At 47.9% G+C, this 26,488-nt stretch overlaps 2 protein-coding genes across 19 annotated transcripts in view; one reads left to right on the forward strand and one right to left on the reverse strand.

Moving 5' to 3' along the window:
• The window catches only part of MTMR1 (myotubularin related protein 1), a 78,220-nt gene extending 56,492 nt beyond the window's left edge, over nt 1–21,728 (forward strand). For 5 of the 9 annotated variants that reach the window (XM_055269271.2, XM_055269270.2, XM_055269268.2 and 2 more), the window contains 4 exons: nt 898–990; nt 7,290–7,403; nt 12,167–12,343; nt 19,345–21,728. In XM_055269271.2, the coding sequence (XP_055125246.1) occupies nt 898–990; nt 7,290–7,403; nt 12,167–12,343; nt 19,345–19,509 (549 nt within the window). In that variant the 3' untranslated portion in view covers nt 19,510–21,728. Of the gene's footprint in view, nt 1–897; nt 991–7,289; nt 7,404–7,589; nt 7,656–12,166; nt 12,344–19,344 lie in introns of those variants that run through there. The other 4 variants (XM_063635322.1, XM_063635321.1, XM_063635323.1 and 1 more) reach the window with 2 other exon arrangements.
• A 1,389-nt stretch (nt 21,729–23,117) lies between these two features.
• CD99L2 (CD99 molecule like 2) overlaps nt 23,118–26,488 on the reverse strand; it is a 126,451-nt gene continuing 123,080 nt past the window's right edge. For all 10 annotated transcript variants that reach the window (XM_063635326.1, XM_055267140.2, XM_055267139.2 and 7 more), the window contains one exon: nt 23,118–25,898. In XM_063635326.1, the coding sequence (XP_063491396.1) occupies nt 25,834–25,898 (65 nt within the window). In that variant the 3' untranslated portion in view covers nt 23,118–25,833. The remainder of the gene's footprint in view (nt 25,899–26,488) is intronic.

The following is a 26,488-nucleotide window of genomic DNA, read 5'->3' on the forward strand; positions in this document are numbered from 1 at the left end:
TTTTACCACAGTTAAAATTTTTTTTATAAAGAATGTTATTACCTGTTACTCTGAGATGTTAATATTGATTTTGTCATTTGTTTTCATGTCTTTCCAGGTGGCAATTTCATAGAGTATATTTGCTCTTTCTATGTGATTGCTTTGTATTTTCTTAATGAGTTTTTCCCCCCACATCCTTTTGCTCATAGTCAAATTATTTGAAGCTTCTCTTAGAATCCCCACCCTTCAGCTGTCTTTTTACTTGTGGCATTTTCAGTGTTTTGGCAATCCTATTTATGTATTTGAGAATACTATCTTTTACCTTTTGGCATGAATCTATTGATATAAAGTATCAAAAGATATGAAATACAATACTGGACTGCCTTAAGCAAGGACCCCACCTTTACCATTTCAAGATTGAGTTGTTGGGGTTCTCTGAGTCATGAAGAATTGGTTAAAAGTTGTAGACTGCTAATCATTATTTTGATTCTCAGACTTCCTGACATTTCTGAAAAATGGAAAAATGTTTTTATACTTGTAGAGAAAATGGCATTCATAATGTGCTTGATGAACTGCTAATTGGCATCATACGTTGACACTGTACACTTAGTGTGGTGGCTGGTCTTCACCCTACCATTTTAACTGAAAAGTTTGCTAGCTAGTTGCTTATACTTTCTTGATATCAACTATATTAAAGAGAAATTATAAAACAACATGTAAAAATACTGTAAACTGAAATTTTGTTTTCTAAAAGTAATGGAAGTCATTTCAACTTGATAGACATTTTTGAGTGCCTATTATGTGCCAGGAATTCTATTAGGCCCAGTGAGATGTGATTCTTACCACTGGACAACTTACAGTGACTTTCAAGAGGACTATAACATACGTTAAAACGTTTAACATTCTGTTTCTGTTCAGCGGGTGGGCCATGGTAATGACAACCATGCGGATGCTGACCGATCTCCTATATTTCTGCAGTTTATTGATTGTGTTTGGCAAATGACAAGACAGGTGAGAGATTTCAAGTATATTTCTATATAGTCTTTGCTTTAAATATATCTTAAAGATTAAACTATTATTGCTGTTTCATTCAAGATGAATTTGTGTAAAATATGACCCCATTATTTAACACAATTTGATTCTAATTCACTTAGAAATATAAGCAGAACATTAGAAACCACCAATTTCACACCAAAAGTTACTTGTCTTTGCAAATGGTTTTTATCAATCATCTTGTCCACTAGGTCCAAACCAAGGCCCTATTCCTCTATAGATTCTGCTGCTTTTGCTCCCCTTCAAAAGGTTAAGGAAGTACAGTCTCCTGCTGAGCAGTTCATCTAAGATTTGGCCAGATGTTAGAAATGAGGATGGGAATGAACTGCTAGTACATGGGATTAGACCAGGCAATCCAGGAATCTCCACACTCTGCCCCAGTCCAGAGCCTCTCCCACCCCCAAGGTCACTGAGGGAAATGAGTGTCCAAGAACCAACGGCATAGAGGAAGCTGCATAGCATTTTGCTATTAGCTGGTGTGTAGTTCCCAAACCCCAACGCACAGGGCCCTGGTAAACAAGGGAGCCATCTAGGGATCCCCTTCCCTTGAGCTGGTCAGGCCCTTTGGCTTCAGTTCAAAGTAGGCCATAAGGCCATAATTCCTGCACTGTTTTGTTGTTGTTGTTGTTTTCCCCCTCATCTCCAACATCTAAACCTGAGTTTGGTCTCCTATCCTTATGATAAGAGACAGTGCCAGGGCAATGGACCTGGAACCAGAGAGAGAGAGAGGCAAAAGAGAGTAGTTTCCCCAGTGCCTGCTGCCCAGCCTGGCTGAGGGTGGGGCTATGGGGTACAGAACAAGTTAGGGGGCTGAGATCCAGGGTCTGGGCCTTCTCTTGCTAGTCATTCACCAGGAGCTCTGGCCTTGGCTGCTTCAGTCATGGGGAAGGGAAGCAGCCAGGACACTGCCGGTGATCTGCAGGGATTCTACCAACAGCCCTGCTGCTCTTGATTGATCCTCCCGCAGCCTTATCACCATCAGCCCAGGGCCTTTTCAGAGGACATCTGCCTCCCTACTGCAGAAAGTCTGTGAAATACTAGGCCTGTTTCCCCACTGAGAGCTACTGTTACTGATGGCAGTGTGTGTTGGGGCAGAAAGAAGGTTGATAGTCATGATGCTGCCTGTGCTGTCCCGCTCCCCAGCAGCTCTGCCCTGAGGAGGACCTGGAGAACTCAGAAGATGGCACTCCACCTTGAGTGCACACAGCCAGTCCCTGGGAACCTTCTTCCTGTGAGCCTGGAGACAGGCTCAGGTGTGTGTAAAAGTTCCCCAGGTGATTCAGATGTGTAAATGAGTGACAACCAGTGATCTAGCTTAGTGCTCCAAATGTGGTCCTGAGAACTTGTTAGAGACACCAATCTTCGGCCTCACTGACGACCTACCTGCCAGTGCTCTGGGCATGGGGCCCAGCCCTCTGGTTCCATGAGCCCTTCTGGGGGCTGATGGATGCTCAACTTTGAGACCGTTGCTGTAGACTAACACTGCTCAAACCTTAATAAGCACACAAATCCCCTGAGACTCTTATTGAAATGCAGATTCTGATTCAGTGGGGCTGAGGCAGAGCCTGAGAAGCCACATTTCTGATAAGCTCTCAGGTGATGCCAGCGGGTCACAGATCACATTTTCAGTGGCAAGGGAGCACAGAGACATACCTTTAGAAATAAGGAACAAAGGGGAGGGAGTCTGAATAGCCAAAGTAGATTTCATGGAGTCCTCAGGCCCTCACTTAGAAATTAACACTGACTTTTACACTCAGCTTCAACGAACTGATTGGGGTCTCACATGATCTGACGGCCAGGTCACAGGTGATTAAAGATAGCCTGCTAGAGAGCTGGCCCGGGTAAGAGGGGCTGGTCCCAGAGGTAGGTGTGCTGATGGTGCGGGTGAAAGGTAGCAGCAAACACACTCCAGAAGCATGAAGACTGGCCTGAAGCCTTACTGTTTTATAGAGCCAGGCACTGTTGCTGTTTGTGTTGATGCTGAGCCAATAACAAAGTTAAATGATTGTCATGTTCAGGTTAGGACAAGAAAGTATGAAACACATTTTAGAAAAATTGCATGAAAAGGCTGAACACAAAAAATAATTGCAGTGCTTCTAAAGGGATAAGCACCATTTTTGTGGACGTGAAATAGCTTATTCCTCCCAAATGTAGATTTTTTAACATCTTCAAACTGACCTCCATTCTTTATACTGCTTAGTGCCTGTTTTCATGTCTAAGCCATGTCATTTTTGTGCTTTTATTGGATTTTCAGAAAATAAGGGGTTTGAATTAGAAGATTTCAGATGCCTCTCACAGCTCTAAGATTCTGTCTGTGAAATGTGTGTATAATTCTTTTAAAATTACATTGTTAATGCATTAGCACAGACATCAATGACTAGTCTTTATCAGTTCATTAACAAATGAATGAGACATATAGCAGGTATAAGATGCAGTCATATGAAAGATTATTTTTAGGTTGCCTACTGTTAACTCAAGTAAACTATGCAGTGTAAAATTGTCAGAAATATCAGAATAAAATGAACTAGTCTGTATGTGAACAAAGAAACTAAGGGAAAAATAATTGAGGGACTCTTTAGAGAAGAGTCCCAAAGACACTCTGTAATATCCATAGTTTAATACAATCCTTACTCCTCTGGATAGGTTTAATAGTCATTGATATTTTTGTTCCTCAAGAGGTGCAGAATCGGGGCCAGGTGTGGTGGTTCACGCCTATAATCTCAGTGACTCAGGAGGCTGAGGTGGAAGGATCGCTTGAGGCCACGAATTCAAGACCAGCCTGGGCAACATAGTGAGACCCCCCCCCCATCTCTTCAAAAAAAAAAAAAATTAAAAAATTAGCCAGGCATGGTAGTGTGCACTTGTAGTCCCAGTTACTCGGGAGGATGAGGCAGGAGGATTGCTTGAGTCCAGGAGTTCAAGGTTACAGTGAACTATGATTGTACCAGTGCACTCCAGCCTGGGTGACAGAGTGAGACCCTGTCTCTAAAACAATAAAAAAAGAGGTGCAGAATTTTATTATAGATTACTGTGCTATGTATTTTCGGAAATCATACTTTTAGGTAAAAGGTACAGTTTCCAGGAGAAGAGGCCAAAACAAACTATGAATTGCAGTGACCTAATCTTTCATTTGTATTACTCCACCTGCTACTGTTTCCCCCAATGAGCTGTTTTCTGAGTTGAGCTTAATGCCATGACACCCCCTGAGTATAAATGGCAGTCTTGACCCAACATGAGTAGGTGGAGCCTTTGTTTTCCAGTTTTCATGGGTGCCGATGGGCTTGGACTGAGCCCTGCCCACTTTGACCTCCCATATCTGGTACCCAGTGACCAGAATAAGGCTTGTTGTCACTGACTCTAGAACACACCTTTCCAAGCTCCCAGATCTACAATGCAGGCTCAGGGGCTAGGAATGAAGACTCATTGTCATAGTCTGTTCGGGCTGCTGTAACAAAATATCATAAATGAGGTGGTTTATAAACAACAGAAACTTCTTTCTCACAGTTCTGGAGGTTGGGAAATCCAACATCAAGGCCCCAGCAGATTCAGTGTCTGGTGAGGGCTTGTTTCCTGGTTCATAGATTAGCTGTCTTTTCATTGTAACCTGACATCATGGAAGCGACAAGAGAGCTCTCTTGGGCTTCTTTTAGAAGAGCACTAATCCCATTCACGAGAGCTCTACCCTCGTGACCTGATCACTTCCCAAAGGCCCCACTTCCTCATACTACATCTTGGGGATTAGAATTTCAACATAGAAATTTTGGGGGGATACAAATATTCAGTTCATAGCACTTATATGGCTTGAAAATATGTCAATAATTTGCTATCTTTTAGTAAACATTTATTTTTAAAAGTTTGAGAATTATAAAATATAGGACAAAACCCTGGATCTTTCATTCCTATCCTTGATTTAATAAGGCTTCAGTACACAAAAATGTCATGTATTTGCTTACAATTCACAAATTCTGTGGTGCCAATAATTTATGAATAGGGCATAACTAAGCAGCATAGAGAAGTCCTGGGAAAATTGGACATAGTGTGCCTGGCCTGTTAAAAGATAGCCATTTGAGCCGGGCACAGTAGCTCATGCCTATAATCTCAGCACTTTAGGAGGCTGAGATGGGAGGATCACTTGAGATCAGGAGCTCAAGACCAGCCTAGGTAACATAGGGAGACCTTGTCGCTGCAAAAAAAAAAAAAAAGCTAGCTGGGTTGTGGCAGTAGTCCCAGCTACTTGGCAGGCTGAAGTGGGAGGGATCACTGGAGCCTGGGGCGTTGAGGCTGCAGTGAACCACAGTCGCACCACTGCACTCCAGCCTGGGCAACAAAGTAGGACCCTATCTAAATAAATAAATGCATGAATGAGAGAGAGAGAGATAGAGAAAGATAGCCGTTTGAAATGTGAGGCCACTGTCAGAGTTGCAAGGGGCAATCTTAAAGGCTCCAAGAAAGGATTAACCAGTAGATATTGTTAGCATTTCAGCCAGAGACATCACATCGTTGATTTAGTTCATCTAAGAACAAGGATGCCAGTAAGAACCACCAGAGTTAGTTTCCAGAGGTTTCTGAAGCAGTAATATTCTGGTGGGATTCCTTAGAAGAGAGTTGTGTGTTTCTATGAGAGCAATCCTTAAGATGGAGAGAGAAGCAAATCTTAATCCACGGTATCTGAGCATAATTCCTTAAGTCAGCTAATGTAATAGCCTGGTGAAGAAAACAGTTCCAGGTGGAGTTTGGACAGTCCTGGATTGACCATTGTTCTAATTGAAAATCCTGGTGCTAGTCTAGTAGTAAAGCTAAACTAAAAAATAAACTTGTCTACCAGTGATCCTGATGTGATCATTCTGGAGACGTGAAGATTTGTCATGATAGTGTGCACACAGCACTCTGATTGAAGAATAGGTTTTTAAGAAAACTGACTTAAATACAAGTCTTGTTGGGTAGTACTATTTGGCTTCGCTTCGTTGAGTAGGTGATAAATATTTTACTGTGTTTTTACATTAGAGTGCTGGCACATGGTAGGCACTCAGCACATCCCTGCTGTTAGGGTAATTATTATCACTTCCAGATCATCTCATGGCCACAACACGCCAGCTATTGGCTAGAACCTGCTGGCAATAGTAATAGTCTTCATTGGAATTCTGCAAAACCCCATCAAGAATTACCTAAAACAATCAAGATGATCTGTGGTTTTGCTTCCTCACTCTGCCAATATGGTGAATTACAGTAATTGATTTGTTTTGTAACATAGATTTTCATATGTTAAGCCAGTCTTACATTCGTAAAGTAAACCCTACATGGTCATGTTGTATTACCTTTTTAAAATATATTGCCAGGTTCAGCTTGCTCATTTACACTGGTAAGAAGTCAGGCATGCTGTAATCCCAGCACTTTGGGAGGCTGAGGCGAGTGGATCACGAGGTCAGGAGTTCGAGACCAGCCTGGCCAACACGGTGAAACCCCGTCTCTACTAAAAATACAAAAATTAGCCAGGTGTGGTGGTGCGCACCTGTAATCTCAGCTACTCAGGAGGCTGAGGCAGGAGAATCACTTGAACCCTGGTGGCGGAGGTTGCAGTGAGCCTAGATGGCGCCATGGCGCCATTGCACTCCAGCCTGGGGGACAGAGAGAGACTCCGTCTCAAAAAAAAAAAAAAAAAAAAATTCAGGGGTGTATGGCCATGGAGTTGTCTTTGTAGGAAGGTTCTTAACTAGGAGTTGTTTATTTAATAGATGCAGAGCTATTCGGATTTTCTATTCTTCTTGAGTCACTTTGGGTACATGTTATGACTGGATCTACTGCTCCCCTTACCCCCGACCTGGGATGTGGCTGCAGCCAGGAAGCTGGCACAATAGCAGGGCTCCCCTCATTTGTTTCCCTTCTCTCAGGGTCACAGTCCAGTACTGCCTGTTGCCAGTGTCTGAAAACAGTCATTTCTTATATTGTATCCAGCTTGCTAGATGTTTCTGGCAGAAGGGTGAGTCTGGGCTCTGTCCTGCTGCCATGGTGAGAAGTGGAAGCTACATAAGCTTTTCTGGGCATTGAGTACAACAAATTTAGTTGCTGCTGGTTGTTTCTCAGCCAGATCTATAAGTCTGGACTTAAAACTGTAGGTAGTTGAACTTTACATGGGCTCAGTCTTCCTTTAAATCTTCGACTATATTCCAAGTTGTAGTTTTGCTGTCTTTCATAAAAAAGTAATATTACTTTTAGAAATTGGACTCTATGACTAAACCTTATTTTTCTCTTCATTTAAGTTTCCTTCAGCATTCGAGTTTAATGAGCTATTCTTGATTACAATTTTGGATCACCTTTATAGCTGTCTTTTTGGGACCTTTTTGTGCAACTGTGAACAGCAGCGATTCAAGGAGGTGAGTATGCTGCATCCTTGTCTGTTGCTTTTCCTGTGGCTCAGGCACCTCTCCTGGGAAGTGCCACTGTAGGAGGGCTAAGGGGAGGGAGGACTGCGCTCTGGTGCTATTGCTGACTGTAAATGCCCTCCCAGGGTTCTGGCCAGCACCACCGCATGTGTCTAACACAAGCCCCTTCCTTTCTAGGCATGGGGGGCTGGGACCCAGCGAGCCCGTGGCTCTCTCAGGAGTAGGTGAGTGCTAGACCCTGGCCCTCCTGACTCGGAGTTCGTGTAGTCTCTGCTGCACCAATTCCAAAACCGTGGGATTCTGCTTTTCTTCCTCTGTGGTGTTGGCCAGATTGCACTTGAAGGCCTTGGAAAGGGAGTCTGCTGATTAACCAAAAAGCCCACTTTAGGTAGCAAGTTAACACTTTTTTACATCAAAGTAGTAAAGAAGCAGTTACCAAACTTCTCAGAGTTACATCTCATTTCTTTCTTTTTTCCTTGGTGTGGGATAAAAGAGAGATGTGGTCAAAAGTGAGAAGGCATTGGAAAAAGGCAGCTTAAGGAGGATATGGTCCTGTTAATAGACAAGGACCACTGCCTGTGAGCCGAGTATGTTAGGACAGTATAGAATTCAGGAGAAAACAGTCTGTCAGTAATGCCCGCCTCCCCCTCTCTCAGCAGCCTCCCCACAGTTGACAGCGCCCTCATTCTGCGACCCCACCTCGTCCTGCCTCTTTCCTGCCTCCTCGGCCTCCCCTGCTCAGTCTCCTCTGACTGGCTGCCATTTTAACCAGTCTCTAAAGTTGGAGTCACCTGGGCCTAGTCCCAGGTCCTCTTCTCCCCTCGACTCTTGTTCTGTCTTTCTAAGTGACTTTGTCTTGCCTCAGGGACCTAAATGCCTTTTCCTGCTCCTCCCCTGCTCTTTTGCATCTCAGTACACAGCACCACTGGCCATCCAGATGCCGAGGCCAAATACACGGGAGTCACCTTCCACTCCTCCCTCACCCTCACCCTAGCTACCACATCCAGTCCCCTGGTGAATGAATGCTGCTGGCCTTGTCCCAAAGTACATTCTTTCTCTTTCTTTTCTTTTCTTTTTTTTTTTTTTTGACCGCGTTTTGCTTTTGTTGCCCAGGATGTAGTGCAGTGGCACGATCTCAGCTCACTGCAAGCTCCGCCTACCACGTTCAGGCGATTCTCTTATCGCAGCCTCCCGAGTAGCTGGGATTATAGGCACCCACCACCACGCCTGGCTAATTTTTTGTATGTTTAATAGAGACAGGGTTTCGCCATGTTGGGCAGGCTGGTCTCGAACTCCTGACCTCAGGTGATCTGCCCGTCTCAGCCTCCCAAAGTGCTAGGATTATTGGCCCAAAGTATATTCTTAATCTGCCACTTCTTAACTGCTTTACAGCTATAAGCCTAGCTCAAGCCCCTACTGTCTTACACTCCTACTGTCTCACATGTGGACTAAGGCAGAAACCCAGGAATGGGCTTCCCTGATTCTCTTTCTGACCTTCAGTAGCCCATCCTAAACATAGCAACCAGAGCGAGCATTCAGTAACTGAAATCTGATCATGTGCCTCTCCCCTGCTTCCCACTGCAGTTAGAGTAAAATCCACACTCCTGTGGGCCCAGCGTGATGGGGACTTGTTAACCTCCTAATAAAAAGAAAAACATTTTTAAAAGAGTGAGTCTTATGTTATGTGAATTATATCTCAAAGCTATTTAAAACAAATAAAATCAGAAGCAGAAGAATGAAGTTCATATATAGAATTTTAACCATGGTTTTATCTTTTTTTTTTTTTTGAGAGGGAGAGTGCAAAATTCATTCTTAAAAAAATGAACTCTCTTGATACATAATTTACATACCATAAAATTCACCCATCTAAAGTGTACAGTTTCATGGTTCTAGCATATTCACATATTGTGCACCCATCACCAATATCTAATTTCATAAAATTTCTTTATTTTTATTTCTATTTTTTGTAGTGATTAGGGTCTTGCTATGTTGCCCAGGCTGGTCTCAAACTCCTGGCCTCAAGTGATGCTCCCGCCTCGGCCTCCCAAAGTGCTGGGATTATAGGTGTAAGCCACTGTGCCTGGCCTAAGTTTATAAAATTTCTGTCACCCCCAAAAGAAATGGCATACTCGGTAGCAATCACTTCCCATTTCCCCTACCCCCATCCCCTAGCAACCATCAGTCTGCTTTCTGTCTCTACGGATTTGCCTATTCTGGACGTTTCATAGAAATGGAATTATACAATAGGTGAACTTATATGACTGTCTTCCTTTGCTTAGCATAATGTTTTCAAGGTTCATCTATGCACCAATACATCCTTCTTATGGCTGAGCAATATTCCATTATATGGATAGACACATTTTGTTTATCCATTCATTGGTTGATAGAAATTTGGGTTGTTTCCACATTTTGGTTTTTAGGAATAATGCTACTGTAACTAGTGATGTACAAGTTTTTATGTGGACATACGCCTTCATTCATTTATACCTACAAGTGGAATTGCCGGGTCATGTGGCAACTGTGTTTAACCTATTGAGGAACCGCCAGATTGTTTTCCAAAGCAGTTGCACACACGAGCAATGTCTGAGGCTTCCAATTTCTCCACATTTCACCAACGCTTACTATTTTCCTTTTTAAAAAAATTATAGCCATCCTAGTGAGTGGGAAGTGGTATGTTGTGGTTTTAGATTTGCATTTCCCCAACGGCTAATGATATTGAGCATATTTCCATGTGCTTATTGGCCATTTGCATATCTTCTGTGGAGAATGTGTATTCAGCTCCTTAGTTCATTTTAAAGATGTGGTGTTTGTCCTTTTTATTATGGAGTTGTAAGAGTTCCTTATACATTATATATTCAAGTCCCTTATAAGATACATGATTTGCAAAAATTTTATCCCACTCTATGGGTTGTTTTTTTTACTTTCTTCATGGTGTTCTTTGAAGCACAAAAGTTTTTAATTTTGATGAATTGCAATTTATCTATTTTTTCTCTTGCTGCTTGCACTTTTGGTATCATATCTAAGAAACCATTGCTTAACCCAAAGTCATGAAGATTTGCTCCTGTGTTTTCTTCTAAGAGCTTTATACTTTTAGGTCTTAGATTTAGGTCTGTGATCTGTTTTGAGGTAACGTTTGTATACAGTGTGAATTAAGGATCCAACTTCATTCTTTTGTATGTTGGCTATCTAGCTGTCCCAGCACCATTTGTTGGAAAGATTTTCTTCCCCTCATTCAATTTTCTTGCCAACCTTGTTGAAGATCAGTTGACCGTAAATGTCAGAGAGTTCATTTCTGTGCTTTCTGTTCTGTTCCATTGATTACTGTAGCTTTGTGGTAAGTTTTGAAAATGGGAAGTATGAGTCCTCCTACTTTGTTCTTTTTCAGGATTATTTTAGCTATTCCAGATTTTTGTTGGTGTTTCTCTTATAAATAAATGTATAAAAATTGAAATGGTCCTAATTGGATGTTCCTGTATTTAGATAGCTCGTGGGAAGTCAGCAGCAGAATGGGAGAAAATGCCATTTTCTCATTTGACTTTGTCATTGTGCTTGATCCATTGTTTAATATTTGCCTGCACACTTGGGTGTTTTTGTTCAGATGAGCAATGCAAGTAGGTACAGTGTTTCTGAATAGTGTACTGCAAAATTAGGGGAAGAAGAGATAACTTAGTGATATATTTACTTGTCTTTATAAAGCTTCTCCAGCCTGCACCACAGCACATTTTCCTCCAGATAGCTATGATTTTCCAGCACAAGGAATCTTAACTGTAAAATCTAGTCTCATTTCTCAATATTAAGAGTCACAGCCACGTGTGGTGGCTCACGCCTGTAATCCTAGCACTCTGGGAGGCCGAGGCGGGAGGATCACTTGAGGTCAAGAGTTCGAAACCAGCCTGGGCAACACAGTGAATCCCCATCTCCACCAAAAAATACAAAAATTAGCCAGGCATGGTGGCATGCGCCTGTAGTCCCCAGCTACTGGGGAGGCTGAGGCAGGAAAACTGTTTGAACCCAGGAGGCAGACATTGCACTGAGCTGAGATCGTGCCACTGCATTCTAGCCTGGGTGACAGAGTGAGACTCCATCTCAAAAAAAAAAAAAAAAAAAAAAGGAGTCGCAAAAGCTCTATTTTCTTTTAGAGGCAGGGTCTTGCTCTATTATCCAGGCTGGAGTACAGCGGCACAATCATAGCTCACTACAGCCTCAAACTCATGGCCTCAAGCAATTCTGCCACCTCAGCCTCCTGAGGAGCTGGGACTATACTTGGCTAATCTTTAAATTTAGTTTTTTTGTAGAGACAAAGTCTCACTGTGTTGCCCAGGCTAGACTCAAACTCCTGCCTCAAGCAGTCCTCGCAATGTGGCCTCCCAAAGTGCTGGCCCTATAGGTTTCAGCTACTGTGCCCAGCCTACAAAAGCAAACCTTACACCAGAATTTAAAATTATATTTGTTATTGGTGGGCCCTATCATCCTGTGGTTGTTAGGAAGTTCTCACTCTGCCTTTCCATAGACACAGTTGTCGGATGCTACCTAACTTCAGCAATGTGTTTTTCCAGGACAGCAAGCAGTGTGTTTTCATTTCATCCCGCCATGAGGCCATGAGTGGGAAGAAGGTGGGGCTGGGACCTAGTAAATGTTCATGAATTTTTCAGCATTTGAATTCACTTCATTATTCAAGTCCTTTTCTCGGTGTAATACTAATTCTTGATGATCTGAAGAAAAGTTTATTTCCAATGTCCTTTTTTGTTTTTCAGGATGTATATACAAAGACGATATCTTTATGGTCGTATATCAATAGCCAGCTAGACGAGTTTTCTAATCCCTTCTTTGTGAATTATGAAAACCACGTGTTATATCCTGTTGCTAGTCTGAGTCATTTGGAATTGTGGGTAAACTATTATGTACGATGGAATCCACGGATGAGACCTCAGGTATCTTTTTGTTTTTCTTTTCATGAATGAGAGAGTTTGCTTTTTTTTCCAAGTAAACATAGTGGTATGAAAATGTGTTAATGGTAGATATTAACATACCATACTGACCGTCTTCTGCCCTCCCCTGTCAGGGTTCAATCCTTTGCATTCTTGTTCCAGGAGGTTCTACCGATACACCAACTCTGATGATGTTTGCTGGGTTAAAGTTAAAAAGTCTTAGCACTTCTGTCTCGTACTGATGAGGTACATAAAATGCTATGTGCTCCAGTGCTTGGCCCTTCATCTTATAAACTACTTTACCTGCAGATATGGGGGTTGGAGTGGCAGCCCTTTTCCCTGTTTCCACGTAGAGGTGGTAGAAAGGCGTGTGGAAAATGCATCAGAGTTACAGTGTATAGCCCCTGTTAGTCCAGCAGTAGGAGGGCAGGTGCTTGAATCACAGAACAGGTGCCCCTTTGAAGAAGGCGGAGAGTTTGCCCCTCCCCACCACAATTTTTCACTGTAATATTTTCTGAGATTGAACAAGATTAGAGAATGGTGCACTACAGGGGCCAGTCCACCAAGCCTGTGTCCTTTCTTTGTGTTCAGTGGCTGAGCTCTGGCTGCGGGTTCCTGAAGGGCTCCCCACATCCTCCACTGTGTTGTGGTTTGGATTCAGTCCTGCCCCGCACCCCCAGTCTCCACATGGGTGGCCAGGGCATGGTTGGTTCTGGGTGGTGAAGAAGACAGGTAGAGGCAGCCTGTACCTCCACGGACAGATAACTGTCTGCTGAGACTTTTTTTCTTTTTTCTTTATTTATTTTTTGAGACGGAGTCTTGCTTGTCACCCAGGCTAGAGTGCAGTGGCATGAGCTTGGCTCACTGCAACCCCTGCCTCCCAAGCTCAAGTGATTCTCCTGCTCTGGCCTCCCAAATAGCTGGGATTACAGGTGTACGGCACCATGCCTGGCTAATTTTTGTATTTTTAGTAGAGACAGGGTCTCGCCATGTTGGCCCGGCTGGTCTCAAACTCCTGACCTCAAGTGATCCGCCCGCCTCGGCCTCCCAAAGTGCTGGGATTATGGGCGTGCACCACTGCGCCAGGCCTGAGATTTTTCTTTTGAGTTGAATACTCTCAGAGTTTAACTGCAGTCCATCAGGAGCGTGTACCCAGGGCATTGTTTAACAGCATTGCTCTGTCAGCCAATGATACAGAAATCTGCCTTTCCTCTCCATCCTCCTGCTCCCCCATCTCTCTCACACAGGGTCTTCATGATCTCTATATCGTCTCCACGGTCCACTAGCCATGGGGCAGTCTGAACTGCTCATGTTCCTTTTCAGCTGCCTGGCCCTGGAACCTCAAGGATACGTCACTGTAATACCCCGGCCTGCCAGCTGGAAAGCTCCCTCACTTAGCAGGTGGCCTCAGCTCCATGCTCCATCTGCTGGGTGCGCCCCGCTGCCCCAGGCCGCTGCTTGGCCACTCCTCACTGGATCCTTTGCCCTCTACCACAGACCAGGCTGGTCATCACTTGCCTCTTCTTTCCTAGATGGCTTTCTGTTTTGTTCCACAAAGCTTCCGCTGCAAATGCTTTTCTCCTCTGGACCCTCTGAGTTGGCCCTGCCACCCTTACGACCTCAGGAGTGTTTTCCAGAACACTGATGGCTACCCACTCAGCCTAGGACTTGTACGCTGGGCCTGGGGAGGTAGGAAGGAGTCCTTAGCCACATCTCCCCTGTACACGCCCTGCCCCTGCTTGAAGCAGATCCCCCGTGTGAATGAGCCGCCCTTTGTGTCTTCACATGTATGAAAACAGCTCGTGTTTGATCACCTCTTTCAGCTCTTCCCAGAGTCCTCCTTGGATAGGAGAGACTTGCATCTGTGTCCCTCTCCCACTAGCCAGGGAGCTGCTGGGACTTGTGCTGCCCGGGAGCCTTTCCTGTTGAGCGCCCTCTTCCCTGTTCACCTAGTGCTCTGGTGGCCCCATGTTTATTGCCCAAACTAGCGTACTTTGAGAAAGAGAGTGGAGGTGCTGCTAATAATCGGTCTGTAGAATTCCCCAAGGCACTCGATACTGCACCGGCCTGTTTGCCTGCCTGCTGCCCCTACAGACCACAGGCTTTGAAACCACAGGGCCCTCAGGATCTAGCATGGTGTTTGGCAACTAACAGAGACTCGACAGATGTGACTGAGTGAACGCATGAGTGAATGAAGAGGTGTGCCCCTCTGCTGCAGGCCAGTTCCTCCTGCACATCTGCTCTCTCCAGCCCCTTGAACCTGCATTTATTCCTTCTACCTCTTGCCCCTCAGCCTACGGAGGACTCACACCTGCCCACCCTAAACCTGTCCTGTCCTCACTGGCCTCTCCCTCAGGTCTCCCCTCCACACCCAGTCCTCTGGAATATTGGGACAGCTTTCTACCTACTCTCCCTGCCTCAGTCTGCCTTGTGTCCACACTCCACCTTCCTCCGGAGCGGCCTTTTGCTCCTGCCTAACAGTCCAGACATCACCTTCTGTGGCTGCCCGATGGCTCCAGCTCCCCACGCCCTCTGCCACTTGGCCACCATCTGAGCTCCTGGCATCAACTTAGCTTCCTTCTTCCTCTTTGTAAAAAAATTTACATTTCTGGCCAGGCACAGTAACTTATGCCTGTAATCCTAGCACTTTGGGAGGCCGAGGTGGGCAGATCACGGGGTCAGAAGTTTGAGACCAGCCTGACCAACATGGCGAAACCCCGTCTCTACTAAAAATACAAAAATTAGCCAGGTATGGTGGCGTACGCCTATAATCCCAGCTACTCAGGAGGCTGAGGCAGGAGAATCACTTGAACCTGGGAGGCGGAGGTTGCAGTGAGCTGAGATGAGATTGTGCCACTGCACTCCAGCCTGGGCGACAGAGTGAGACTCTGTCTCAAAAAAAAGAAAAAAAATTACATTTACCTCTCCCTTTAGACTTTGTGCTCTGCAAGACTAGTCCCTGCTTGTTATTAATTGATCTTTAAGTTATTAATCTAATAACTATTTGTCACTAGATTGAATCCTTCCCCAAATGAGAATTGAGTTGGAAGGCGAGCTGTCTTTGAAGTGGCCCATGTGCTCAGGAACTATGAGTGGGCGTGAGAGGTTGCTGGTCCCATTAGCATCTTCTTTCCTGGCTTTCAGCCCAAGAAGTCTATGTGCAGGGTGACCTGCTGCCCTGTCACTGGAGTCCAGGTCCAGCACTGCCCTCCTTTCTGACTTCAGGTGCATTATTTGAGATGCTAAACACAGGGGCCCATCAAGCACTTCTTTCCAGTCAGTGGTCAACTTGGGAACCAAAGCCTACATCCCCCTTCCAGCACCTTCCTCTTCACTGATGTGTATTTCTACTTAGGCATCTTGCTGAGTTATTCTGTCCTGGGTGGCCTCTATTTCATCTGTTTTGGCAACAGGGAAGATGGGCTACAGAGTGTCAGAAGTCACTATGTTATTTAAATCACATAGGGTTACCAGGTAATATTCTTGGTGACTCAAAGGACCAGGTGGTTGGTGGAATGTCATTAACATTAGCAGAAAATCCAACAGAACTATGCCTGATCTGAAGTGCCTTTGGCTAAACAGAGCCTCTCGATTACTGCAGGAGACCCCCGTACCCCCGCCATGCTCCCCCTTGTGCAGCAGGTTGCAGAGGTGAAGAAATGCTGAGCAACAGAGAGGGTTAGAGTGGTGTCACACAGGGGCGCACCCAGGCTCAGATTCTTGCCCGCCACGTGAGGCAGGGAACGGATCTTTCCTAAAACCTACAAACTGCGTGACAGATCTGTTCCCAGATGTGGTCAGATTCTCACACATGTAAGCGAAGTCACCTGCAACATCATGATGATGATGGAAACCACAGCGACAGCACCTGTAACCTGCAGTCCTCTTGTGTGCCAGTGGGTTCTGTACACACATGACCCCAGTTAACGCTCCCAGCAATTCCACGATGTAGAGAATGAGGGAAGGGTCAGAGAAGCAGTGACTTGGTTGAAATCATGCTGCCCAGTGCGTGTAGTTGTGGAAGGATGCCCCCGACAGGGCCAGATCCCGTCTCTGGCAGTGACTCACCGCCTGATCTGCGGCAGGGTCCTGAGCCTCACGGGGACCTCACGGGGTTGCTGAGCAGGAAGTGAATCCATTCCAAGTGCACTGTGCTCGGAGGGTAGTAGGTGGGTGGTCCTGCTTTTTGCATTCTCCCTCCACTGTGCTACACAGAAGAGAGAACCAAAAAAGAGTACATGGGCCACAGCTTGTTATCCTGTATGCAATAGGCATGTGTTGGACACCTCCTAGGTGTGGGAATGGGGGTGGGGGAGTGCATTGAAGACAGGCAGAGATCAGCGGCTGGTGTGGGTGTCCAGTGACAGGGCCTGAGGAGCCTGGTGCGGCAGAGAGGAGGAGGAAGAGAGGGAAGGGGAGGGAGTACAGGGGGGTAAACGACCGGAGATGCAAGCCTGTTGGGCCTCTTTTCTCTGAGAAGGCAGTGGCTCGATTGCTGCCGAGAAAGGGGTTCTTTGGGCATCCATCAGAGGATGGCTGGGTGTGGAAGGCCCAGGGGCGTCCTATTTCCTTTGGGACTGTCTTGCCTTATGTCTTGTGATGCTAGCACCCATGCGGCAAACGTGACTGGCCCTTAGATGGGAATTTTCTCTAACACAATCCTCTGTTTAAGCCTCCGAGTTTTCCATTCCTTCAGGCATGCCCTTGATTTGTTGCAAATGAAAATATGTGAGTAGGCCGGGCGCGGTGGCTCACGCCTGTAATCCCAGCAGTTTGGGAGGCCGAAGCGGGCAGATCACTTGAGATCAGGAGTTTGAGACTAGCCTGTCCAACATAGTGAAACCCCATCTCTATTAAAAATACAAAAATTAGCCAGACACAGTGGTGGCGGGCGCCTGTAATTCCAGCTGCTCAGGAGGCTGAGGCAGGAGAATCACTTGAATTCGGGAGGCGGAGGTTGCAGTGAGCTGAGATCGTGCCACTGCACTCCAGCCTGGGAGAGAGAGTGAGACTGCATTCCGCCTCAAAAAAAAAAAAAAAGAAAAAAAAAAAAAGAAAAATATGTGAGAAAAGATGCAAACAGCTGGTGAAGAAATGACAGTGGTGCATTTGAGCAGTGCTGGGTGTCTGCCCTGGGTGGGTGTCAGTGGTGCATTGCCCTGGGTGGGTGTCAGTGGTGTATTTCCCTGCGTGTCTTGCTTCTTGCTGAGGCCACATGCCTGTAGATGGATAATGGGAACTTGATTGCAAGGCGTCCCTTGTCTGATCAGAATTAAATGATCCTGGCCGGGCGCAGTGGCTCACGCTTGTAATCCCAGCACTTTGGGAGGCCGAGGCGGGCGGATCACGAGGTCAGGAGATCGAGACCATGGTGAAACCCCGTCTCTACTAAAAAATACAAAAAAATTAGCCGGGCGTGGTGGCGGGCGCCTGTAGTCCCAGCTACACGGAGAGGCTGAGGCAGGAGAATGGCGTGAACCCGGGAGGCGGAGTTTGCAGTGAGCCGAGATTGCGCCACTGCACTCCAGCCTGGGCGACAGAGCGAGACTCCGTCTCAAAAAAAATAATAAATAAATAAAAAAAATAAATGATCCTACAGACAGGAAAACGTAAACCAGATGGGTCCTAAGGGTAAGAGAGGAGCTGGTGCCACCTCCCAGAGGCCTCTGGGATCTGCCTTTGCCATCACACTCCACTCCTGTCCTCTCTTCTTCCTGTGGCCTGCCCAAGGGGGTCATTTCTTCTCAGCCCCCTGGGTGCTGGTTACCGAGCACCTTGTTATCAGAGGGACCTGGCTGCCCTCTTGCGGTCTTGCTCTCATCCTCCTTCTGTCTCCCCCCTCCCTCCAGGAGGGCTCATCACCATTGGCACACACGGTGGAACAGCTCAGTTTTTGAGGGAGTGGGGGCAGGACCTGGTGAAAGGTGAGCCAGAGGGCCAGGCTGGGGCCAGACTGCAGAGGGCCTCGAGGCCCCTCTCAGGGCAGGGGGAAGAAGCCCCTGGAAGGTGTTAAGTGGCCAGTCACATGGTCTGGCTGAGGCTTAGGAGCCAGCCCTGTGGCTGCTGTTTACACACGGGATCAGAGACAAGGGAAGGCTAGGGAGCTCCCCAGACCCCACCCTGTTTCTCCCTCAGCCCCAGTCGGTGACCTCTCACTCTGGTCAGCCTTGCCCCCAGCCAAAGAGCTCCAGGCGAGAAAAGCTGGGTCTTGGATGTCTGGCGTCCTAGTAGCTGCTGGGGACAGCTTGTTAGGCGAGTGGGTTGGGTGCTATGACTATAAAATAGCAGGACTGGATGTCCCATATGCCCCAGGAAAACCTTTCTTGTTTATATTCACCCCCGTCCCACAGTTGATGGGTTTAAAAGAGAAAAGCCAATTAAGGTGAGGCGTTGCAGTGATGCTGAGCAAGGAGGGAGGGGTTGGTCCCTTGGGGAGGCCCCCCCCCGCCCCCGTCCCTGCCGGCACTGCCCGCTCCAGGGGGCTTCTGGCAGATCCTGCTCCGGTTGATGAAAACACAGCTTCAAGTTGTAAAAAGTGCTGATTTAACAGGATTTTCAGTCAGCAGAGCTATTTATAAAAATGCAAAAATACAGAGATAATGGAGATGCTGGAAAGGGGTCTGCGTGGAAACATTTCTGACGCACAGTCTTTAGGACACTGCTCGTGCCGAGTCTGCACGCGGCGCCCTTGGTTGATCCATGCTGCGCAGTGTCCCCGCGCCTGCTTGTCTTCTGAGAAACTGAAGGAGCCTCCCCATGGTGCCTTTTCATCCCGGCTCAGCGGCTCAGCCCCCGGAGCTGCAGGGCAGCCTCAGTGGCAGCCAAAGCTCATGGGATGGGGTCCCATTGTCCACCTGATGCGAGATCGGTCAATACCTCAGGAGACTTTGGCCACTCCAGGAGTCTGGATGGTGAAAATCTCCCGAAGCCAACGGCATCTCCATGTGGAAACGCTGGGGTAGGAGGATGGCCTGATAATGCAGCTTTGTCTCTGCTCCCTCCAGATGCCCATTCACCAGAATCTCAAGGAGCTGCTGGCCGTCAGGGCGGAGCTGCAGAAGCGTGTGGAGGGCCTACAGCGGGAGGTGGCCACGCGCGCCGTCTCATCCTCATCTGAGCGGGGCTCCTCGCCCTCCCACTCCGCCGCCTCCGTCCACACCTCGGTCTGATGGGCGAGGCCAGCCTGCTGCTCCACTGTCTCCCGGTGGCTCAGGAAAGGGACCTGGCGATCACTGTTATGGCTGTAGCTTGTGATCTTGTCTTTTAGGATTAGGCCCAGGGACCATTTGTGTGGCTAGGTGACAGCTCCCACTGTTGGCAAGTGCTTTTCGTTTTGTGAACAGCCCGTTACCCTCCTGTCAGCGGTTTCACAGGGGAGCCATCTTGTCACATCCACCCTGTGAAGCAGCTTCCAGCATCCAGGCAGCTTGGGAGAAGCTAAGTGAACGGAATGCAGTACTGAGGTTCAAGAAAGCTGTACGCCACTTCTTTCCAAGTTAAATCCTTCAGTAACAACAAACACCATTCCCTTCGAGATGCATTGCCAGCCCCGTGGCTTCCCTCAGCTCTTGGCCACAACTTGAAAACTGTTTTGAATGAAGTACTTGGGGAGAAGACAGGCCACTGCCCTCTGTTCCACAGTTTTCTTCATGCACGGGGTCCTCCTGTAACAATTACTGTTGTGTACATATAAGGTATTTTTAGAGAAGAGAAACAGGCCTTTATTTTCCTATGTCCTTTTTTACGTTTAGAATAGTCACCTGAGGAGGGATCAGCTCAACTGTACTGTGGGAGAAATTCTTTTCCAACAAACCTCATGCTCATTTTTCTGTGGTGCATTTGAAATGGGATTTGAACATGGTCATTTCAAGGGCAACGTGTTCTGTCCTCACCTCACTCTGGTACTCGCCTCTTGGGGCGGCTCAGCCCATTCATGGGGACGGCACCAAGCGGCCATGCTCAGTCTTCCAGCCCTGCTGAGGGTAAACCAAGGCCTCTGGCAGCTGTGCACAGGTGCTGGCCTCTGGCTCCTTCAAGGAGCACTGCCTGTCACTCGCTCCTGGGCTGTCTGGCCATGTTTCCCACCCCCACTTTACCGCAGCCAGCTGCTGGGATCCAAGCAAGTCTGTTCTTCTGGTATTTGCCTGTATGAAATCATTGCTCGTTTTATCACAATTCCTTCAACTCAGCTCACTCACATGGCTGCCTGTTAATATGTGAAAGCAGCCACTGTGCTGTGGCTTTGGTTTGGAAAAGCACAGCACGCACTTCCCTTGGGTTTCCCTTCCCAGAGCCGACGGCAGCTGGTCAGCCCTCTCTTCCCGCTCCTGAACCTTTACTTACTGACTTTGAGCTCTGTGACTCCATCGGTTCTCGCAGGAATTAATTTACCACCAATTGGTTCAATCCACTTGAGCGCCATAGCTCTGAGCTCCTCTGTGTGACATGCCACAGATGACTATTGCACACCTGGGTCCTGCCCCAGCAGGCCATGCCCCTCCCATGTGCCGTGCCCGTTGCTGCAACTGCCCCCCCACCCCGCCACGGGCTGCAGGAATTCAGCCTTTAGAGGCAGAGGCAGCTGCAGCGGCTCCTAAGGTCAAGCCCCAGTGTGACTGCGTAGCAATGTTAGCTGGTTGGTTTCAAATTACTGGATTCCAGGCAAAGTCCTACAAATTGACCTTATTTTTGAAAACATGTCCAGGGTTTTTTCATAGAGAATGGATTTTTTTAACTGGGAACCTCCTGATTCTTACGGAAAATTATCCTTCTATAAGATACCAGACAGATTTATTCAAGGTAATTTGATAACCTAAAAATCAATTCTCCATTTTTATCACATGTGGGATTTGTTGTGAAATCATATTCGACATTAGCTTTTATGTTCCTAACATATCTGAAAGCTTATTTATGAATGGATATACTGGATTGTTGATATACTGATTTTTTTTTAATGGGGACATTTGCCATCTTCTTCCCAGAAATACGTAATCCCCTGGCTGACTAGGACTATTAAACATAGTGTGGACTGGATGATGCCTTCGACAAACCAGAGAAGCCAAGTTGTGGGGAGCTGGTGCCTGGAGTGGGCCCTGTGCACCTCACCTGGCGGAGGCTGGGGGGGGCTCTGTCAGCAGGACCCTAAAGAAAAAGACTCTCATTCGCTTTTAAAGAAGCACAACGGGTCATTTTCCTTTGTATGTTCCTAGCGCAGAACTGTTTGTAAAACAACTTGAAGTATAGTTTTGTTATCTAAGCAATTTTGTTTTAAGAAGTGTACTAGAATGCGAAACCTTTACAGTTCAGGTTTTTAAAAACTGGTACAGTATTGTATTTGTCTCATCTGTTGCACTGTATTTCAATCTGTAATTAAAATGATCATATGTTTGCTCCCTGGTCTTTTTTAAGTAAGTAAGTATCTCAGTAGATTTTTTCCTTTGAGGAAAATCGGTAATAAAATAACATGGATTGAATGTTTACTGTGTGTCAAGCACAGTTAGTTAATATATGTAAAGTAAAGTACCTTTATGTGATTTAATTCATTCACTAAATCATAAATGTATCATGAGTCTTGAGTATTTTGGCTGAAACAGGAAATACTGATTGATTGATTGATTGATTGATTGATTGTGAAGTCAGAAACACCCTCAGCGCTAACCTTGAGAAAACATGGACGACTTGGGGAAAGGTCTGGAGACACCAGAGAGAGAGTCAGGGCGATGAGGAGTCCTTCGCATGCAAGTGCGGTGCTCTCTAGGGCCTCAAACTGCCCCCCCCGCCCCCGCCCCAAAGGAGTGTTCACCTTTTCAGGGCTACGAAGGCCTGGATGAAATCGCACCACCCCCGTGCCCTCTGTGTGTCGGTCTTCTTGTTAAGGGTGTGGGGTCCCTGTCCCTCTCCACACACGTCACTACTGAGTGAGCCAGAGCCCGGTATTTATTAGGCACAGAGGATGCCCAGGGGACTGCTTGCCAGCCAGCTGTCCCCAGCAGTGAGACCAGAGCAGCAAGCAAGGCCCCCGCTAGCCATGCAGAACTCCTGCACGAGACAGGCATACGGTGGTCTCGGGTTTGAGAGGACCTGATGCTATTTCACTAGAAGCCGAGGTTGGCAAAACAAAATGAAAAAACAACCGACCTCCATGTTAAAACCCAGGGTCCACTGCATCTTGTTTTCATGCTGAAATGCCCTGAACTGAACTGTCTTCTCAATTTGAAGCCAGCATGCGAGTTGATGAGAAGGACACACTTCTTTATCCCAAACGGGCCACTCTCCATGAGCTTGCAGCAAGTGACGAAGTGCAGGGCTCCCTTCCTTCTCACTCAGCTTTCTGGTTGAAAAACAACTGCACGTAACTGGAACCTCCACTGGTTACCAGCCTGCTTTGAAGGCGGCAGAGCAGTCGACTTGGGATTTGTGAGCCTGGGACTCTGCTGCTTCCAGACCCCAACTGGGCAGCCCCGGACTGGGCAACCCATGTAGCCCGGGAGCGGCCCCGCAGCGCTCTGCTCCTGCCTCTGCCGTCTCTAACCGCAGGACATTGGTCGCTCCACATCCCCTGGCCTTAGCTGCTTGTACAGTGAGGGGTCACCCTTGGAAGTCCTGACACTGAGCTAGTCACTGAGGGGTAAATGCAAGAATTCTAAGCTTCTAGAGAAATACCTTCAGCTGGGGGCGGGGGGAGGGGGAGGGGGTCAGCGCTGCATCATAAATTACTTTAGGGAAAAGTGGCAACACTTGACCAAGGGCGTGCCTTAACACCATCAGAAGACAAGGATCTGCTCGGTGCCATTTTATTTAATGCAAACACTAGACAGTTTACAACTCATACCTGGACGCAAGTACATGAACAGATGTACAGGGAATTCTGGAATTTTGAGATCAGTCCCCATTTCTTCCTCAGGGCCCCGGCACTGAACCCCAGCCCCCGTCCCAGAGCCTCCCCTCTGGGTCCCACCCCAGAAGCCACGCACACCTCCTTATGCCCATCTTTGTATTTCCTTGAGCTGTGTGACTTCACCCAGCATGTGCTCAGAGTTGTTACAAATTTTCTCTGCCAAATTAAGCTGATTGATAGAGATTGGCCACTTTCAACCAGTCCTTTCAGTCCACTGTGTCTCCCCTCTCGCTTGGGACAGGCCCATGCTGGCCAGTGCAACCTTCAGATAGACACGTGGTGACTAGAGCCCGCTAGGCTTCTGCAAGTGGCAGTGTCGAGCAAGTGTAAGATGTCTGTGGGAAGGAGAAGCTCCTGAAATGAGCGTTCTGCAAACAGAAGGCTGAGGGGTCTTCCAGGCATGTCCAGTCACTAGGAGCTGCCACCGGTGGGCTTGAGTGCCAGGCTCCAGGCTTTGTGCAGAAAGCACCCGGGGGGGTAAGGGAGAGCAAAACGGGTCTCTCTCAACTGCTGTCAGTGCTACTGCGAACATGGTTTCACAGACAGTACATGTTCTACGTCAGAGCTCTAGGGTTTCAAGGACTTAGCCATCCGATAGGCCTCATCGTAAAGGTAAGGTGGACAACCCCTAAGGTCACGCAGTCAAGGTGTCGACAGGCCATGCATGCCACAATCCTCCATAGCCACCTCCGGCCCAGTACCAGCCAGAGGGTGGGGCCATCAGCTCTCGACGTACTTGGTGTCAGGGAGGGACAAGCCTGACAAAGTTCACAATCTGGCCAATGAGTGCGGGAGGCCCTGGAAACAGGCCAGTCCTGCAAGCCACCCCACCCTTACTAACTTCCTGAAGCATGGGAAGCTTCTCGAGACCAGGCCAAGGTTTCTTTCCTTCATGGCACCACACAGAGGCATTTCTGCAGTGCTGCAGGTCCCCCCCTTCAGCCACACAGTCCAGGTCTGTCAGGGATTAAAGGGCTGAGCAGGAAAAGGGGTGGTAAGGAGCTCACAGGCACCCACTGGGAATGGCCTCACAAGGCAGCCTTGAGACACTGCTGCAACTGCCTACCCTCCACCGCAGGCATGTTTGCAAAACGAACACGAGGCATGCGTTAGACAGATGCATGTGGGGGCTGCAGATTCCAGTGGATTCCTTAAGAAACTGGAGTTGGCTCATCCCGCTCAGCGGACAATCCCGCTCAGTGGACAGCCGATGGAACGCGTGGGGCCATCATGCAGACCAAAGAGGCCCGTGAGTTTTCTAAGATCCTGCCTGTCCGGTGACTCGTATCTGCTTTCAGAAGTGCTCTCTGACATGGCACACTGATTATCAGTAGACGGGAGCCCTAGACCCTAGCATGTGGTTCTGTCCCGTGAGCCTCTGCCAACAGAGCTCAGCAGGACAGAACCACGTGTTCAGTTTGAGGCCAAAGGGACATTCCAGGAAACCAGCTCTGCTCCAGCCCAAACCAGGCAGCTCCATGCCCGGTGAGGGGCTAGTCATGGGGTTCCTGTGTCTGCCACGGTGAGCATGGGTCCCCACGCACTCTCCCTCAGAACAGACAAGTAGGCTGACCACAGAGCTACAAAGTCACGTGCGTTTCACTAAACCAAGCAAATGTCTCCTTCCCCTCTCCTCCCCCACCGCCCCCGATGACATTTTTAAGCAAACAACAAGCATGATTCTGGCTTTGATGCTCGTTCTTGACGTCGGTCGCTCTTGCTACCAAAATAGGAATAGATACAGGGTGGAGGGCGAGCACCTCTCCCCAACACAGGATAAAACTCACCTCCAATGCGGAAATGATTGCTAAAGACCTTTCTCATGTCAACCCGAAGGCCACGCCCAGCCCCCCTATGGAATCAGATGGGAAACAGGCCTACGAATTGCTTCATACTTATCCAGAAGATTCCTAAACTCTCAGGGCAGGACTATCATGAGATGCATGTTTGCACTTAAATAACTGAAAGCCTCCGCTTGGACCGGCTCTCCGGAAGCTCAGCAACATAAAACCTGGGATGGGGAAGACCGAAGTGAAACCATCATGCTGGGCGCCGCGTGTGTGTGGGGTTACTCGGTGCTGACGGGTTCGCTCCTTGCACGGGCTCCAAGTGAAGTGGGTGCAGGCTGAGCCCCCCACCTACAGCTCCTTGAGGCCACTGTCAGGGGCTGTCTACGGGCAGAAACCTGCCACAATGAGCCACTCCAGTGTGCAGGGGTCACAGTCCCATGAGGTCAAACTCTTGTCCCCTAAGCATAAATGTCATCAGGCCCCAGCATCATCTTGGCCCCCGCATCCTATGCTCAGTAAAGCTGCAGGCAGGCTGCCTTTGGGAGCTGGTGGCTCAGCAGCTCCCGAGGCTGGTGCTGGCTTTCTATCAGAGCTGGCTCTTGAATTTCGGCACCAAGTCTCAGCGCACCTGTGGCAGGGCAGACACCAAACTCACGAACACCCAGAGCTCACCGGGAAAACTCAGACCAACAAGGAGCCGATGACACAGAGCAGCACAGCAGCTGGGGGTCCAAATGAAGGGGGGGCAGGTGAGCCGGGTGACAAGCGGTGGCACCACTGTGCATGCCTGCAGCTGGACAGGGCCCTCAGATCCGGGCTGGTTCGGGCGGCGGCGGCTCTGCAGACTGCGTGTGCAACGCGGAGTATTTCACTAGGGCAAGAAGAGGCCCGTCAGAAGGAATTCTGCTCTGTCTTGCACAGAAGCAGCAAATACAGCAGCAAGCCCGTGCTGGGAACAGAACTGGGTTTCCCTTCGTATCCCGTGGGGGACCGCTTAGCCCTGCCTGTGCAACCTTCCCTCTGGGACCCACTCCCTGTCCCCAGTCAGGACTATCCTAGCCTGGGAGCAGTTTTGGGCGGGTCAAGGGGAGAGAAAGAGAACACTGGACAGGCCCTGGAAACAGCTCAGCCTCCATCTCCTCACCTAAAAAATGAGCATGTTCCTGCCAGCACCGCTGGAAGGATTATTTTAAACAAAGTGCTCAGCCTAGCACCTGCCCACACACACGTGGCCTCCTGTGGCTAACTGCGGCAAAGCTCACGGCAGTGCATGCGACAGTGGAATCCATTTTTCCACATCTGAACCCAGGCCTATTTTAGTTCATTTGGTGCAGCACTGCCACCCGTCTTCAGCAGCATTGTAGGGCACCTGGCTCCCAGTACACACCACACAGGCTGAGCCCCTCCTGGTCTCCCAGGCCCAGTCCCCACAGCTGCTGCACTGTAGTTCCAGTGGCAACA

The sequence above is a fragment of the Symphalangus syndactylus genome, chromosome X (genome assembly GCF_028878055.3).
Source record: "Symphalangus syndactylus isolate Jambi chromosome X, NHGRI_mSymSyn1-v2.1_pri, whole genome shotgun sequence".
NCBI classification, from domain to species: domain Eukaryota; kingdom Metazoa; phylum Chordata; class Mammalia; order Primates; family Hylobatidae; genus Symphalangus; species Symphalangus syndactylus.